We start from the raw sequence: 16,820 nt of genomic DNA, 5'->3' as shown, positions 1-16,820 counted from the left end.
CCGCTTGCGCATGCGGTTGTCCACGTAGCCGTTTCTCTCCCCCCAGCTCAATCAGTTCGGATCGAGAAATGCGGCGGTTCCGCGGTATTCTAGCTGCACTCGTTGCACTCACCATTGCCTTCTGCTCCGGCGCCAACGACGGAATCAGCGAAAACGTCGTCGTGAGCAAGGCAACCCGGCTCATCGACTTGACAACTCACGTTCTCAAAATTAACACGACAACGACCCTGGAAAATAGCGGCAGCGCAGCGCTTCAACACGTCCACTACGCAGTGGACGCGTCGCACGCCAAACACCTCTCCTTCATCGGTGCAACGGTAAGAATTTCGAACGCACATTCGAAAGCGATCTCATCTACGCACTCCAGCTGGAAAAATCGGACGATACCGAAGTGAAACTTCAAGTTACGGCAGCCGGAAAAGAAGACGCGAAGTAGAAAACACCGTAAAATCGCGAATTATTTATTAATTTCGTAATTCTCATATATATAGAAAAGGTCAACTTTTCAAAGTGACCCTCCCCACGCCCCTCTCTCCATCCGGATCGATCGTCGTCACCGTGGAAACCGTTTTTACGAATATCCTCGAACCGTACCCGTCGCAAATTTCCCAGGCGGAAAAGCAATTGATACGCTATCGCTCCAATCACTACATCTCCATTCCCTACAAGGTCGTTACCCAGACGACGACCGTCAAATTGTCGTCGTCCAACGTCATATCTCACTCCCAACTGAAGCCAACGCAATTGAGCGAAAGCGTCATCACGTACGGGCCCTACGAAGATCAAGAGCCCTATTCCTTCGATAAAATGACTGTTCACTATGAGAACAATGGCCCGTTCTTGGTTGTGACGAGTCTAACGCGCGTTATTGAAGTCTCTCACTGGGGCAACGTCGCCGTAGAGGAAACCTACTTCATGAAACATAATGGAGCAAAGCTCAAGGGTTCGTTCAGTCGCTATGACTACCAAAGGAATCCATCCGGGAGTGGCTTATCATCAATTCGTTCCTTCAAAACTCTCTTGCCTTCCGCCGCTATGGACGTCTATTATAGAGATGAAATTGGAAATATTTCTACTAGTAATATGTTGTCTTTGGACGAGGCTGTGGAGCTGGAGATTCGGCCCCGGTTTCCCTTGTTTGGCGGATGGCAGACCAACTATTACATTGGCTACAATTTGCCCAGTCACGAATACTTGTTTCATCAGGGATCTCGTTATAAATTGAAAATGAGATTTGTTGATCACGTGTATGATGATCAAGTGGTCGAAGATGTGCTTTTGAAGATTATTCTGCCCGAAGGAGCCACGTAGGAGAATTTAAATTATTGAAAATTAGGAAAATTAATTTTTTTCTCTCTTATTAGAAAAATCAAATTGTCTGCTCCCTTTTCCGTTTCTGAGAAACCGCGGGAAATTCATCGCACTTACTTGGACACGTGCGGAAGACCCGTCGTCATAGCAACAGCTAAGAATCTCGTAGAACAACATATACAAGATTTTGAGGTATGTATTCATATTTTTTATACTGGAACTTTCATATGGCTTATGTCTTTCAGCTTGAATATGAATTCTCTGGGATCTACATGCTCCAAGAACCGTTTCTAGTCGTCGCCGCTTTCTTCCTTGTCTTCCTCTCCGTCATCGTAGTGACTAGGATAGATTTTTCCATAGTCAAAGTAGCCTCAGTCACATTTTTCTTACAGTACATAAATGTATTTACTTTTTTTATATAGGATTCTGCTCATGAGGCTAGACTCAAGGCGTCTGGAGGCAAGGAAATGGTCGATTCGCTCTGTCGTCAACTCCACGACGTCTACGCGCAATACAATGATGTCATACACGCGCACAAAACCTCAAAGGATACCAGTGCGTTTCAGTCAGCCAAGAAACCCTTGGATACAGCCATCAAGGACATGATTGCTGAGCTGGGGAGACTCAAGAATGACGTGGCTGGTGACCCGGAAGCCCATGAAAAGGTTAATTAAACGATAAGTGTACTCGAGAAAAAAATTTGAATTTTTTTATATACAGGTTTCTAAACTCGAGCGCATGGAGAAGGAGTATGTGAGTTACTTGAAGGATAGCGCGGGAAAGGGAGGCGGAGCTCATAACACGGAGAAAAGAGAAGAACTTCTCGTCGAAATGCAAGGAATTTTGGACTCCTTGTGAGACTGAGTGTGTGCATGAGTGGTTACCACGAGAGTTTCCGGGTACTTCGAAAGGATGTTCATGTGATGTAAAGGTGTCGTAACGCGCTTACACTTCGTCGCACTTTCCTCGCGACTATGAGCGTCGCGGAGCCGCCGAAAAAACGCTCAAAGTCTTCGGAAAAGCCAACGAAGCACGCCGCGTCGATCGTACGCCAAATGGAGCGCTTTCGAGCGTCGCGTCGACTCGTCGACATCCACATCCTCGTCGAATCTCGTCGAATCGCCGCGCACAAGCTCGTTCTAGCCTGCGTAAGTCCCTACTTCGAAGCTATGTTCACGGGGACCATGGCGGAGAGCGCTAGAAGCGAGATCGCACTCGAACACGTGGCCGGTCACGCGGTAGAGCTCCTCGTCGAACACGCGTATACATCGCGCATCGAGCTTACGCACGCGAACGTAGAGGACGTATTCGAAGCGGCCGCGTACTTGCAATTCGACGACGTCGTCGAAAAGTGCGTTTTCTACTTGGAGGAGAATATCGCCGATTCGAATTGCTTTGGAATTCATCGTCTCGCTTCTCGACACAATTGCTCGCATTTGAAAAAAATTTCGTGGCTACATGCGCTGAATAATTTCGAAGGAGTTGTCCGAGAGGACGAATTTCTCTGTGTCGATATCGCTGACGTCATCAGATTAATAAAAGACGATCGTCTCAATGCGAATAGTGAAGAAACGGTTTTTAACGCTGCGCTAAAGTGGGTCCAGCGTGACGTCATAACGCGGAGTTCCGCGCTAAAAATGCTTTTGAAAGCAATTCGTTTATGTCAATTGCCCTGGTCGTTTCTCGTGGAGAATGTCCTCGTGAATAAATTGATATCCACGAGGGACGACTGTCAAGAAATCATTCAAGACGTAAAAGATTTTCGTTTATCTCGTAAAGTGGTTGATAACAATCATCTCAGACCGCGAAATTCCGTTTCCGGTTGCGACGTCATCTACGTCATAGGCGGAATCATAGAAAGAAATCCCACTAATACTATTGAATTATTTAATCCGATTACAAACACGTGGAGATCAAGCATTCCCATGGAAACGCCACGACGCGGCTGCACAGTTGCCGTCACCACTAATAACAATATATACGTCATCGGAGGCTCAGACGGAAATAAGGCATTAAACAGTATTGAAATTTATGACCCTATAACTGACACGTGGGAAATGGGGCCCCCTATGAAAATCTCACGCAGTAGCGTAGCGTGCGCTATCATCAGCTCTTTTATATACGTAACCGGTGGCTATGACGGTAGAACCCAATGCCTAGCAACGGGCGAAAAATTCTCCGCGGAATCTAAACAGTGGTCCGATTTCTCTGCCATGGCAACGGCTAGAAGCATGCACGGATGCGTTTCCGTGAATAATTGGGTCTACGTCATAGGCGGCTATGACGGCATACAGGACTTGAAATCATGCGAACGCTATAGCCCTCTTACAGACACTTGGGAACCTATTCCCGCGATGACGTCACGCCGATCCTTAGCTGCAATTTGCCACGCTGAAAATCGAATAATTGTGGCTGGGGGTACGGAAGGGCGTCGTCATTTTTCGTCCGTTGAATATTTTGACGTTTGTTTGTGGGCGTGGTTTCCGTTGAAACATCTTCTTTCGCCTCGAAGTCGCGCAAGCGCAGTCGCGTGGGACGGGCGCGTTTTTCTATTTGGCGGCGCTGGAAATTGCGACGTCGAAGCCGTAGATATCAACGACGTCGACGCCGACAGTTCGTGGACGAAAGTTTCGCGCATGAATAGTCCGCGAGAACGATTCGCATGTTGCGCAATAGCAAGTGCATGAGATGAGAGAGAACAATGACGCTCCATATATGGTAATCCCGATCCGGGCGTTTTCTCATCCGGTTTTACGTTGTGCGTCTCCGTTTCTTGGGAAAACAATGGGTCGTCTCGTCGGCGTCGTCATTTCGTAGGTTTCTCGCATTTTTCGCGACGAAAAACGCGCGCGATTTCGTTCTAATGAGAACCGGAAACGCGTACTTTAGTGGCTTCGCTAGGAGGACAATTCTCGTAGAACCACGCCTACGTTTTTCAATCCAAGTCTCTCTCTCTATTCATTGTCTTTTGTTCTAGATTACTCGCGTGCTTCGTCGTCTCTATACAAGGTGAGCATTCCTAATCGATTTAATCCGATGACCACGCCTCCTTTGCACGAACCGGAAGCTTGTAGCGAAGACGTCACCGTCACCGAAAGAGGAACTTCTGTGACGTCACCGAATTTTCGAGGAAGATATCCGAGTTCAGCACGTTGTGTCACTTCGTTGGCCACTCAGAGTCCTCTTTACTGCTTGAAATTCACCCTCCAGTTTCTTGACTTGGAAAGCGGCAACAATTGCCCGTATGACCGCGTTAAAATTAAATGCGGAAATACCTACGTTAAAGAGTTTTGTGGAGCTCTAAGTTCAGTGCAAAGCAGTAATAAAGTAGTGACATGCGATAAAAGCACGGGAGAGGTAGAATTCAGATCGGATTCGTCCGTAGAAGGTCGCGGTTTTGAAATTCAAGTTGATAGGGTACGTTGCTCAGGTAAATAACCACTAATTATTTCCTAGATTCTTTTACGGGGACTTGACTATGCTTAGGTCATAGTGAAGGTCAATTTTTGACAGCTAAAAGTGGCGTTATGACGTCGCCAAATTATCCGCGTCTTTACCCAAATAACGCCGATGTTCTCTTTCACATTTGCCTGCCGTCGGATTGCAACATCGTCTTTCGTTTCACCCATTTAAATCTCGAGCACACTCGAGGCTGCACCTTTGATCACGTGACGATTTACAACGGAGACTCGTTGTTATCGAATCAAGTTGGCCCATACTGTCACTCTCACGTAATTGGAAGAGACATCCGGGTTGGCAACGAAGCCCTGGTTCGTTTCCAAACAGACGGATCTGTAGTCAAAAACGGCTTCCGCCTTGAATACCGCTCAGGTAGGAAACTATTTATTTTTTAAAATGTTATTTTTTGAGCACGAGTGCCCGTAGCCTGCGTTTCTCCGTGTCGCTCCAGCCCGTGCCGTAACGGCGGCACGTGCGTCGAAACGGAGCCTACAGCGTACAAATGCTGCTGCCCTCAAGGCTACACGGGAGCACACTGCGAAATAGCAAGTAAAGGAGATTACGTATTATTTAATTCTCTTTAATTCCTAATCAATTTATAGTGAAAAACGTTCATCCGCTGCAAGTCAGCGGCTGCGTAAACAGTCCCAATTTCCCCCAACGCTATCCTAATAGCGGCCTATCCGACTTCGTCATATCGGCGAACGAAAACGAGCGAATTCACCTCCGCTTCTACAATTTCAGCATGCAAAATTCCGGCAATTGCGATTGTGATCGACTCATCATCTACGACGGCGACAACACGTGCTCCACAATCAACGGCATCTTCTGCGGAAATGTCCTTCCGAGTCGCATCGTTTCGACGAGTAATAAACTTCTCCTGCGCTTCGTGAGCGATGACGATCAAGCGGCAAGTGGATTCCATCTCTGCTATTCGTCCAATCCAAGCCACCCGCTTATAGCGGCGAGACACTTTGTGTCGTCTCCCTGTTCCATCAATAACGGCGGATGTGAGCAACGGTGCACAGTTCGAGAAGGAAAAGCGCGATGCGTGTGTCGATCCGGATTCAAATCAAACTCGGACGAAAAAAGTTGCCGAGGTAAAGAGATAGATAGCACAGATTTAAAATTCGCATTAAAATTCGCATTAGAGAGCGAATTCTAATATAATTTATCAGTAGTATTACTTAATTTTAATTATTCATGTAGATGTTGATGAGTGTAGTCCTCATCCTCGTGTTCGTCACAATTGCGTGCATCCGGCCGAGTGTCGGAATACCTTAGGATCGTTCTATTGCGTTTGCAATAGACTTGGCTTTAGATTGAGTCAAAGTGGCACCGAATGCGAAGGTAGGTACATTCACGCGCGCGCTAAAATTAGTCAAGAAAAAATTTAATTAAAGATGAAAACGAGTGCCTAAATTCGGAGGTTCACCATTGCGAGCAGAATTGTACCAACACTATCGGTAGTTTCTATTGTTCGTGTCGCGACGGCTTCAGGCTCAGCGCAAATGGAAAAGAATGCAAAGGCAATTTGTTTAGGGCTACGCAGAACGCCTCTAAGTTATCACGCATTTAGATACGAACGAGTGTCTGGCAAATAACGCGGGGTGTAGTCAGTTGTGTATAAATACGCCCGGATCTTATAAGTGTGGCTGCAGACAAGGATTCAATGTCAGCAAAGATGATAATAGACTGTGTATCGACGTGGACGAGTGCAAACACTTCTCGTCAAACCCAGAAAAATGTCCCGAATGCCGGAGAAGCAAAGACGCATGGCAAGAAAGGAAATACCAATTTAAAAATGTAGTAGATTTTTTTCCAGGTATAAGTGCACGTGCGATGAGGGGCACGTGACGGATCGACGTGGCTTTGGCGGTTGCATTGACATAAACGAATGCAAATTGATTCCAGATATCTGCACGAACGGCACGTGCGTGAACATACCCGGACACTATCAATGCATCTGTCCACCGGGATATAATGCAACGTAAGAATAAATACATAAATAATTTTTAATCTAGTAGTTCTTTCAGGCACGTTGGTGCAAATAAGTTTACTTGTCTTGACATCGACGAATGTAGCGTTTCCAATGGCGGTTGTGCGGAAATCTGCAACAACACCGTAGGTTCGTTCACGTGCACGTGTTCCCGTGGATACGAGCTCGGAAACGACGGCAAAAGCTGCATTGATATAAACGAATGCGCATCGAACGACTTGAATCAATGCAGCCAGCGATGCATCAATACAAAAAGAAGTTATCGCTGTAAATGCAATCAAGGGTATAAACTCGCGGGAGATGGGTACAGTTGCATTGATATTGACGAGTGTCGACGAGGGGAGAACCAGTGCTCCGTTTCTGAGTTGTGCGTAAATTCTCCGGGGTCTTATCGGTGTAGTTGCTATCCCGGCTGGCAGTTGACTGAAAATGGATTCAATTGCACTGATATTAATGAATGTGACGTCAATAACGGGGGCTGTCAACATACTTGTATTAATACTCCGGGGAATCGTACGTGTGAATGCGAGACGGGATACGAGACTCAAGATGGGGGCGTGACCTGCCAAGGTACCACTGAATCAAAAAAATGAATATATTTATTATTAAGTTATTAGATATTAATGAGTGCTTGGACACGCCCTGCAATATGACGTGTCAGAATACGAACGGTTCTTTCTCTTGCAATTGTCGATCGCCCAGTTTTCGTCTCCATAGCAATGGCCGTGATTGCTTAGGTAGAGAGATTCGATTATGGATTTGTAGACCACTTAGCGAATATTTTTTGAAGATATCGACGAATGTAGTGTTAATAACGGAGGCTGCGCTCAAATCTGCACGAATTTTTACGGAGGGTAAACAGCAGTAATAACGTCATTATTATTAATTAATATTCTTTTTAGTTATGAGTGCAGCTGTGAAGATGGCTACGCAGTAAAGCCCAACAGACCCTCAAAATGCCAAGGTACGACATTTATAATCGATAACTGAAAGGCACTTGTAATTTTTGTAATAAAAGACATCAACGAATGCAGAGAAGAGACGGATAACTGCACTCAGCGATGCCACAACGTCGTGGGCTCGTACTATTGCTCCTGTGACGCCGGCTACGAATTAAATGCCGACAATATGACGTGCACAGGTTAGATATTATATATTTGTGTCATAATTTACGACGCAACAACAACAAAGTCGTTGTTGTTGAGACAAAAAATAACTGTAAAGCTTTTACTGTTATTGTTGAGACAACAATAACGGTAAAGTCGTTGTTGTTGAGACAGGGGCGTCGCCTCCGTCCCGGCCGGCCCGCGGCCCGAGCTGGACCAATGTTCAGGCGCATAAAGTAGCGTTGGCGGAAACGCCCACTTTTGGGGGGCAAGTGTCTCCGATTCGTTGCGCGCGAGCGGCGCTTGCTGTTCAGGCGCAAGGAACGCCACTCGCGCATAAAGTAGTGTAGGCGGGAACGCCCACTTTTGATAGGCAAGTGTCTCCAATGCGTTGCGCGCGAGCGGCGCTTGCTGTTCAGGCGCAAGGAACGCCACTCGCGCTTGAAGTAGTGTAGGCGGGAACGCCCACTTTTGGGGGGCAAGTGTCTCCAATTCGTTGCGCGCGAGCGGCGCTTGCGTTTCAGGCGCAAGGAACGCCACTCGCGCATAAAGTAGTGTAGGCGGGAACGCCCACTTTTGGGGGGCAAGTGTCTCCAATTCGTTGCGCGCGAGCGACGCTTGCGGTTCAGGCGCAACAAAAAAATGATCGTGTGCTAATTTTGCGTGGCCTCGCTTGTTTCAATTTTTTTGTTTTTGCTGAGTATGAATTTTCGTTTTGATCGCGTTCATTTGTTGCGGAGCGTGACATTTCTTTCCCATCATTGGTGTTCAATCGTTGTTGGACGTGAATTATCCTTCTGATCATGTTTGCTCAAATTGTGGCCGCGTGCATGATCGTTTTATATTGTTGCGGGGCCTCGCCGGCTGCGGGGCCTCGCCCGCTGCGTGGCCTCGCCAGCTGCGCCCTCAATTTTTCGCGCCCTCAATTTTTTTGTTGGGCGTGAATTTTCGTTTTGATCACGTTTATTTGTTGCGGGGCGTGGATCATGTTTGATTTTATTACAACGAACGCCTGCCATCAAAACGAAAAATCAATTGCGAGTGAATTTTTCAATTAAGTTTAGAGAAGAAAGGAGCGAGACCCTCACTTCCGTAATTGAATAACACCTTGACTAGATACCGTATTCGTATTTTTGTCTCAAAACTGTTTCGCCCGTTATCTCGCCTCAAAACTGTTTTGCCCGTTATCTTGCTTCAAAACTGTTTTGCCCGTTATCTCGCCTCAAAACTGTTTTGCCCGTTATCTTGCTTTGCCCGTTATCTTGCTTTGCCCGTTATCTTGCTTCAAAACTGTTTTGCTCGTTATCTTGCTTCAAAACTGTTTTGCCCGCTATCTTGCTTTGCCCGTTATATCTTGCTTTGCCCGTTATCTTGCTTCAAAACTGTTTTGCCCGTTATTTCGCCTCAAAACTGTTTTGCCCGTTATCTTGCTTTGCCCGTTATCTTGCTTCAAAACTGTTTTGCTCGTTATCTTGCTTCAAAACTGTTTTGCCCGTTATCTTGCTTTGCTCGTTATCTTGCTTCAAAACTGTTTTGCCCGTTATCTTGCTTTGCCCGTTATCTTGCTTTGCCCGTTATCTTGCTTCAAAACTGTTTTGCCCGTTATCTTGCTTTGCCCGTTATCTTGCTTCAAAACTGTTTTGCCCGTTATTTCGCCGCAAAACTGTTTTGCCCGTTATCTTGCTTCAAAACTATTTTGCCCGTTATCTTGCTTTGCCCGTTATCTTGCGTCAAAACTGTTTCGGCCGTTATCTCGCCTCAAAACTGTTTTGCCCGTTCTCTCGCCTCAAAACGGTGTTTGTTGGGCGTGACTTTTCGTTTTGATCGCGTTCATTTGTCGCGGGGCGTGGATCATGTTTGATTTCATCGCAACAAACGCATACCGAAAAATCAATTGCGAGTGAATTTTTCAATTAGTAAGTTTAGAGAAGAAAAGGAGCGAGACTTTCGTAGTTGAATGAATACCTTGACTAGATACCGCATTCGTATTGTTACTTTACTGTGACAAGTGTCTTATTCGTTGCGCGCGAGCGGCGCTTGCGGTTCAGGCGCAACGAATGCCACTCGCGCATAAAAAGTACTTTGTAATGTTGGCGGGAACGCCTACTTTCGAGGGGTAAGTGTCTCCCTTTCGTTGCGCGCGAGCGGCGCTTGCGGTTCAGGCGCAAGGGACGCCACTCGCGCATAAAAAGTAGCGAAATCCCACTTTTGACAGACACACACTTACTGCTATTGTTGTCGTGAATTATGACACAAGTATACCACCATAAGATATGACCGTAGACCTTTTCAATTAATTAGTTAATGATTTTTGATTAATTAATAGACGTTGATGAATGCGACAGAAATATATCTGGATGTAATCAAATTTGCTCCAACGAAGAGGGCGACTTCAGGTAACGAAATAAATGAAATTAATTTGAGTAAATTAATAAATCGGTATTTCTAGTTGCTCGTGTTTGAGTGGCTACGTTCTCAACGAGACAGATTCGACGCATTGCTATGATGTCAACGAATGCTTGGAGGTTAATTTATGCTACGAATTTGGGGACCTGGATTTTAATAGGTTTATTTTTAGAACAATGGAAATTGTTCAGGCACGTGTGTTAACACTCCAGGCTCGTACAGGTGCGAGTGCGAGGAGAACGAAAGACTCGCTGAGAACGGCTTCACTTGCTTGAGTAAAATTGGCTAAAATATTTATTAAAACTAACTATGAGCATTTTTTGGTAAGCCTCTCCTACTTTTGGAGCTTTTGAGGCCTTAGCAGCGAAAGTTGAAGTCTTGGGAAATCAGGTACGTCAAGGGAGACTTTATCTAGAATAATTTTTAGCGTGTATTTGTTCAAAGGCTAAGGAGTCTTCGAAAACAATAGCGTATCTTGCCGAGAAGGTGAATTAGCGCGAATATTTCCGCCGAAGATTTATCTGAAATGGGAAAAATTTAGGTTGCTATCTTGGAGCAGCGTCTTTTGGAAGAAAAAATCGACAGCGTTCCAACAGGTAAACTGACTGTACAGTAGTTTGCCTTCAGGCTAAAAATCATGGCTCTGTTTGATTAGTCTCCAGATGAAGTCAAAGCGACCTTTCAAGTTGACATTGTAGATGTTTGAATTCTTTGTTTTTTTGTCTTGTCTTTCGTCGTCTGTGAGGAATTATATTCTACTGTCTTTGGATCAACGTGACTGTGTCCCGTATGTCCGGGTAGGGTAATCGGTTTTTCCTTCGTTTTCCTGCAAAAGCCGTTTACCCTACCCGGACATACGGGCATCGAAAAAAGCTAAACCTCGCAAATTGGTTCATTAGCGTGACCTACGCAATTTATTATTCAAAATCTAACTGGTTCTCACTACAAATACTTCAAACAACTACGTAAACAATCATAAGTCCAAAATAGTCAATGAATTAATCCCAGCCAATAATTTCTTCTAATAATAACACTACCATATATATATTCTTCAGTGATTCATACTCTTCGCCTTTATCAAAGGCGAACTGTTGCACGACAACGACTGCCTCGACGACACCGATCCGCGTCTCTTCTTATTGGACGGCGACCCGCCGAGAAACCGTTTCTTAACCGGACTCGGCGCCGACGCCGACGACGCTCCCTCCTGCACGCTCAGTCGACGCGTAAGAGAAGAAGAAGAGCTATTTCGCCTAACTAAGCCCACTTTCGAACCGACGGACATAGCGCGCGTTTGCGGCGAAGCGCGCCCGTTCGAGCCGCCCGCCCCGCCGCCGCCGCCGCCGCCGCCGCTACCCGGCGGCGGTTCCCTAGCAACGGACAAAACCTCTAACATCGTCTCGTCTTCTATAACCGGCAAATTGGCGACGTATTCGCGAACTTTTTTCTCCATCAATTTCATCTCGTACATCTTTTTGATAATCGAATTCGCGCCGCCCGCGCCGCTTCGCTTCTTCAACGTCCCCGTCATGGGATTGAGGAGAAGTTCGCCGCCGGACGCCGCCGACGTTTCGACGCCGAAAACGTGATTGGGATCGTACGATTTCGAAGCGAATCGCCCGACATTGCGTATCTCCTTGCTGAGCTTACGCAACTTCTCGAAATTAATCAACCCGTTTACCTTGGACTCATTGGTTAAGTAGAGAACCATGAGATCTTTTTTAACGACGGGAAAAAAGGGAATGACGGGACCGCGACGACTCTCCTCGTTGATTACCGTACGATAGGTGCTCATATTTCGCGTGGGATCCATGAGACGTTGCATGGACTCGAAGGCGCGTACGTACTTCGACGGAACGCGATCCCACGTCGTTCGAAGACGCTCGACGCATCGATGACCGAGACCGCTCACGACGGCGAACATCGTGTTGAAATTGCGCGCGCGACGACACAGGCCGGCGATTTTGACGAAACGCTTGATGATCTTGACGCGCTTTCGCTCGCGCGTTTCCCGGCACACTTCCGTGACGACCCAAAACATTTCCCGATTCACAATGTCGGCGAATTTCGCCAAATGACGCGTCGACGTCGCCGTCGACGTTTCTTCATTGCTATGACAACCGAATAAATCCCGGATGTACTCTTCGTGTTGAATTTGCCGAAACGTGACGAAATCCGTCACGGTCAGATGACGAACGAGTTCGTCGAGATCGAGATTGGCGACGTGGATTGCGCCGTCGCGCAGGATGTCGTCGACGACGTCCTCGTGAACGAGAGTTCCCGTCATGTTGTGCGGTTTGATGTAGTAGCGCGAATGGAGTCCCAGACGCTCGGGAAGACGATTCAACGTATCGGGCAAACGTTTCTGCTGAAGGGAACGCGTTTTCGAATCCGTGGTGATCTGACATAGGGAATAATCGCACGCGGACTCCGATTGGGAGAACTCCCGTATGGCCAAGGCGACGAGATTTCCCGCCGTCGTCTGATTGGATATCGGAATGTAGCACGAGTGCGCGTTTCCCCCTCCGTCGCTCGTGCCGCTTCCGCCGTGAAATATTTTAATCACGTGATCGATGTTTGAACTGAGTTGAGGCGGCGGCGAGAGGGGAATCGACGGCATGCTCGTACTTTGATGAACGGGTCCGAACGAGAATTTCAAGTCGTCGCTCAACGTCGTCGGACTTAGGGATTCACTATCCGGGGTTTGCTCGCGACTGTTGTGATGAAACGGAGGCGGAGTCAGTTGACCGCCGCCAACACTGCCGGTAAAAATGACTGAACTGATAGCGGGACGACTTTTGGGCTTGCGCGCGCGTCCCGTCAATTTGCCTATGAGTCCGCTTAGCGTGCGCGACTTCCCGCCCTTTTCGTGCTGTTTCGACGTCATTGGGAGTAAAAAGGACCCGGATCTTGGCGGGGGCGGATAGAAGTGAGGCGACGGCGACGCGGAACCGTCGTCATCGTCGCTGTACGTGAAGGAGGGATGGGTTTGAAGGACTTTGTTCGATCCCGCGTATTTCACTTGAATTCGAAATTTCTTTCCGTCGCTTAGCGCGCGTTCCACTCGCTCGAACGTCGCGTCTGTCGTCGCGACGTCATTCACGGAAATAATTTCGTCGCCGATTCGAATTTTCGCCTTTTCCGAAATCGTCTCCTTTTCCACGTGACTCACGTACACGTGATCGTTTCGTCCGATTATCGTCATTCCCAATTGGGCTGTGACGTCATCGCGTTTGAGAACGACGTCGCGGATTTTTGATTTTGTCGTCACGGCAACGTCGAGCATGCGCAAATGCTCTCCCATCCTCTCCTCCTCCAATTTCTCGCGAAATTTCTCCAAGCAATCCATCATATCCGAAACGCCGTCAAAATCGCCAAAATGATTATTCACCCATAGCAACATAACGCGCGTTACGTGCGGACGCTGTTCCGCGTCCTCAAACGCCTCCAACAGTTGCCTAGCAACGCGCAAACCCTCGATAAAAGTCCGATGACACAGAAGAAAATCTTCCGCGTAATTCGGATCCGCGGGATTCGCTTCGACGAGCTGATCGAGCAATCGTTTTTGAGTACCCCGGATGATGACGTAACCAACCCGATCGCCGGCGCCGCGTTGTTCTTGAACGAGAACGGGTTTTCCGTCTTCGGTCACCGTTCGAATATTTTGTTCACCGCTGTGAAGAATCTCCTTGAAATCTTCGCCTTTCACTTCGAGAATTTTACAGTGATCCGATTTGACGACGAGGGAACCCTGGTGAATGCTCTTCGACGCTTCCGCCGTTATGCCGAACGATTCGCCGGAGAAGAGCGTTTTCGCGTTCTTTCCGTGATTCATTAGATCCAATTGCCCGTATAGGATGACGTACCAGGAGGAGAGTTCTCGTCCGTTCGGAACGACTTCCATTCCGTGGAGAAACTTGTGTAGGCAAATCTTCGCGCACAGTTGACGTCGAATCGTTTCCGTGTGACCGGAAAATGCCGGTAAATATTGCAAATAATCGTGCATTAAATCGATGTCGTTCTCCGTTCGATCCGACGGCATTTTCTCCATGGATTCGTAGACGGGATCTTGGATGTCGCTTAGGGAGTCGCGCGACGACGACGTCGTCACGCTCTCGCCGATCAGCGTGTCGTCGTCGTCGGAATCCACGCACGTTTCCGGTAAATCGTCTATGTCAACACTGGCGGAGGAGGAGAAAAGCAAACGGGGCGGTTCCGTCGGAAGGACGCGCGCCGACGCGCCGAGATTTCCCGATGCACCCGAACGCGTATCGCGCCGGGGAGTCATGATCACTCCCGCGTGCGATTTCTCGCCCATGCGATCAATCAGATGCTGCATCTCTTCTTGCAGCATACCCAAGCCGCTCATCTTCGGCGCGCCGCCGCGGCGATGACCCGACTGGGCGGCGACGTCCGCCTCCGAACGACGACGACCTTTTTGAGAATCCGCTTTTGTCGTCGTCGCCGCCGCTCGGATTTTCGTTTTCGTCGTTTTGGCGCGTCGTAATGCGGACGTTTGAGGCGACGATCGTAGATCAATCGACTCGGATGACGACGATGAGCGAAAGGAGAGGGGTCGCGTTCCGCTCACGGTGCCGACGCCTGTGCCGCCGCCGCCGGTGCCGCCGCCACGATTCGGCGAATCGTAACCGGATGACGTCAAAGAATGATCGCAGGCTCGAATCGACGTCGATACACCGGAATCGGACGGTGCCGGACTCGACGGCGGCGGCCGTTCAACGATTAGACTCTGGAGAAAATTCTCGTCTAATTCTTCGATTTCGTCGCTTATGACGAGAAATTCGGTGGGGTCGAGAACGAGACAATCGTTGGCGGCGCGCAATTCGTTGTTGCGATCGGCGCCGATTGTCGATCCGGCGGCGAAAAGTTCGGCGTTCATCATGACGGAGCCGTGAAGTACGACGTACCAGCGGGGGAGAAGTTCGTCGCGACGGAATAGGTAACTATTGGGCTGGTGGTATTCGTAGGTGACGGAACGGCACAGGGAACTACGGGAAAGATAAATAATTTATAATTGAAGCCTTTTGTTGTGAGAGGGGCACGCGCGCGATCTGAGGACGCGGTCCGCGCGGTGGGATTACGTTTCCTCGACTATTTTTACCGCTAGTCGAGACGCTAATCTAGTCGACTAAAAAAGGATGCGGACGTTTCGATTTAGAAAAAAAGGATGCGGACGTTTCGATTTAGGCGTTTCCTCTTCAAACGCGCACTTTTGCCAGATGGCGTCACGTCGCCCAACGCGCGCGGGACTGAACGAGAGATCCGCGCGGCGCGATCGCGTTCGCTCGACTATTTTTACAGCTAGTCGAGAACCTCGTCTAAATCGACTAGAAAAGGGATTCGTACCCTCGCCGTATCCGACAACACTCGCTGTCGCGCTGCGACGGTGTGCAAGACAATCTATTTACACTCGATAACCGCTTGTTTGCTTAATCGTTTAGCACGGCGCCGATCCATCATTCCGGACGGGCCTCCGGAGTAAAAACACTTCGATTGGGACGCGAAAAATCGCTCGACATTTCGATAAGGCGCTTTGCGATAATGCGCGCGACGCCCGCGCCCGCGAACGCGTTCGCGTACGCGCGCGCGCGCCGCGCGATAGCACTTGCGTCAATCGATCGATCGAATATCGCGCCTTCCCCAAAACGAAGTCGCAGACATTCGATTTCGAGTCTCCGACTTTCGTTTCGACTCTAATCGGCACGGGGAGGGGGTCCGGTCGATCGTTAGCCGACAGGGGGCCGAGGGGAAACGAAAAAATGCCGCGATCGCTTTGGGGTTGCTTAGAACGCGACACAGTTAAAAAGAAACGGAGGGACACTTTGCCCATTCCCTCGCGACTCCAACGAAATTCCGACGGGGGGTCGTCCCTGGGAGGGCCCCCCGCCTTATTTTGAGTTTACTGTACGCGTACCGGAGTTGAACATCGTCGTATTTGTCGAACGCCTTGTATTGTCGAAGATTATTCGCAAGGCGAGCCAGATCCGATTCTTTGCGACGATCGGGAGGCTTTTGGAGGACGTGAAATATCGCTTCGTCGCTGCTGCCGCCGCTGCTGTCCGATCCCGCTTCCATTTTTCCAGTCTATTAGCCGGGCGGCTAAATGAATGAATCGGTGAATCGCCGGGCGGCCAGTCACAGGCTGACTGGGCTGACTTCGGTGGGAAAGTATCGCAAAACGTACGCCGCGATTTAGGCGCATGCGTTTTGGGACGAGAGACGTGGGCGAGGACAAGGAAGTGTTCGTGATGTCACGGGCCTTCTGGCAAAAAATAGATCCACCTAACGGACGTTGAGGTATCCGCGGTTCCGGTAATGACTCCGGAAGAGGAACCAGAAATAACAGTCCTATGAGCTAAGAACTGCAGTGTTTGATGACTTGGAGCCCATTTCTTTGTTGTCGCCTACGCGTCCTTTCTGCACTGAACGAAGGGACAATGGCACTTTAATTTGTGCCTTTGTGGTCGCAGATGAGTCCGGAAGTGGTAGAACAGGTGTCATAATGGACAGATGGCCTG

General features: G+C 48.5%; 4 protein-coding genes across 4 annotated transcripts; 3 read left to right on the top strand and 1 right to left on the bottom strand.

Moving 5' to 3' along the window:
* The first annotated feature begins 4 nt into the window (after window positions 1–4).
* On the top strand, window positions 5–2,241 carry LOC136198971 (dolichyl-diphosphooligosaccharide--protein glycosyltransferase subunit 1-like). Its single transcript, XM_065989050.1, has 7 exons — window positions 5–317; window positions 368–432; window positions 492–1,307; window positions 1,365–1,503; window positions 1,557–1,676; window positions 1,734–1,976; window positions 2,032–2,241. Exons 1-7 carry the CDS (start codon window positions 69–71, stop codon window positions 2,167–2,169), a joined length of 1,770 nt encoding a protein of 589 aa, XP_065845122.1. The 5' UTR covers window positions 5–68; the 3' UTR covers window positions 2,170–2,241.
* A 224-nt stretch (window positions 2,242–2,465) lies between these two features.
* LOC136198974 (kelch-like protein 20) lies at window positions 2,466–4,033 on the top strand. Its single transcript, XM_065989055.1, has one exon. The coding sequence runs from the start codon at window positions 2,481–2,483 to the stop codon at window positions 3,996–3,998; it is 1,518 nt and encodes a 505-aa protein (XP_065845127.1). The 5' UTR covers window positions 2,466–2,480; the 3' UTR covers window positions 3,999–4,033.
* Window positions 4,029–11,050, top strand: LOC136198960 (fibrillin-2-like). The gene is made up of 22 exons (XM_065989036.1): window positions 4,029–4,124; window positions 4,289–4,320; window positions 4,379–4,741; window positions 4,798–5,142; window positions 5,197–5,319; window positions 5,373–5,870; window positions 5,980–6,120; window positions 6,174–6,299; window positions 6,350–6,548; window positions 6,596–6,760; window positions 6,807–7,339; window positions 7,387–7,506; window positions 7,560–7,623; window positions 7,672–7,733; window positions 7,788–7,910; window positions 10,202–10,271; window positions 10,325–10,400; window positions 10,454–10,556; window positions 10,610–10,671; window positions 10,726–10,767; window positions 10,823–10,877; window positions 10,937–11,050. The coding sequence occupies exons 1-22, from the start codon at window positions 4,096–4,098 to the stop codon at window positions 10,945–10,947; spliced, it is 3,342 nt and encodes a 1,113-aa protein (XP_065845108.1). The 5' UTR covers window positions 4,029–4,095; the 3' UTR covers window positions 10,948–11,050.
* Window positions 11,051–11,176: 126 nt separating this feature from the next.
* Window positions 11,177–16,477, bottom strand: LOC136198954 (rap guanine nucleotide exchange factor 2-like). The gene is made up of 2 exons (XM_065989027.1): window positions 16,217–16,477; window positions 11,177–15,290 (listed from the first exon to the last, which is right to left on the bottom strand). The coding sequence occupies exons 1-2, from the start codon at window positions 16,375–16,377 to the stop codon at window positions 11,333–11,335; spliced, it is 4,119 nt and encodes a 1,372-aa protein (XP_065845099.1). The 5' UTR covers window positions 16,378–16,477; the 3' UTR covers window positions 11,177–11,332.
* Window positions 16,478–16,820: the final 343 nt, after the last annotated feature.

The sequence above is a fragment of the Oscarella lobularis genome, chromosome 20 (genome assembly GCF_947507565.1).
Source record: "Oscarella lobularis chromosome 20, ooOscLobu1.1, whole genome shotgun sequence".
NCBI classification, from domain to species: domain Eukaryota; kingdom Metazoa; phylum Porifera; class Homoscleromorpha; order Homosclerophorida; family Oscarellidae; genus Oscarella; species Oscarella lobularis.
The sequence above is the reverse complement of the archived record's forward strand: the minus strand, read 5'-3'. Positions and strand labels throughout refer to the sequence as shown.

Bases quoted from the DNA above. Each gene is read 5' to 3' on its own strand.
- LOC136198954 (XM_065989027.1), bottom strand. From the start codon at position 16,377: ATGGAAGCGGGATCGGACAGCAGCGGCGGCAGCAGCGACGAAGCGATA. The intron at 15,291-16,216 runs GTACGCGTACAG...TCTTTCCCGTAG, and splicing joins TACGACGATGTTCAACTCCG to TTCCCTGTGCCGTTCCGTCA.
- LOC136198971 (XM_065989050.1), top strand. From the start codon at position 69: ATGCGGCGGTTCCGCGGTATTCTAGCTGCACTCGTTGCACTCACCATT. The intron at 1,308-1,364 runs GTAGGAGAATTT...CTCTCTTATTAG, and splicing joins ATTCTGCCCGAAGGAGCCAC to AAAAATCAAATTGTCTGCTC. The intron at 1,677-1,733 runs GTAGCCTCAGTC...TTTTTTATATAG, and splicing joins TAGATTTTTCCATAGTCAAA to GATTCTGCTCATGAGGCTAG.
- LOC136198960 (XM_065989036.1), top strand. From the start codon at position 4,096: ATGGGTCGTCTCGTCGGCGTCGTCATTTC. The intron at 5,320-5,372 runs GTAAAGGAGATT...ATCAATTTATAG, and splicing joins AGCACACTGCGAAATAGCAA to TGAAAAACGTTCATCCGCTG. The intron at 7,340-7,386 runs GTACCACTGAAT...TTAAGTTATTAG, and splicing joins TGGGGGCGTGACCTGCCAAG to ATATTAATGAGTGCTTGGAC.
- LOC136198974 (XM_065989055.1), top strand. From the start codon at position 2,481: ATGTTCACGGGGACCATGGCGGAGAGCGCTAGAAGCGAGATCGCACTC.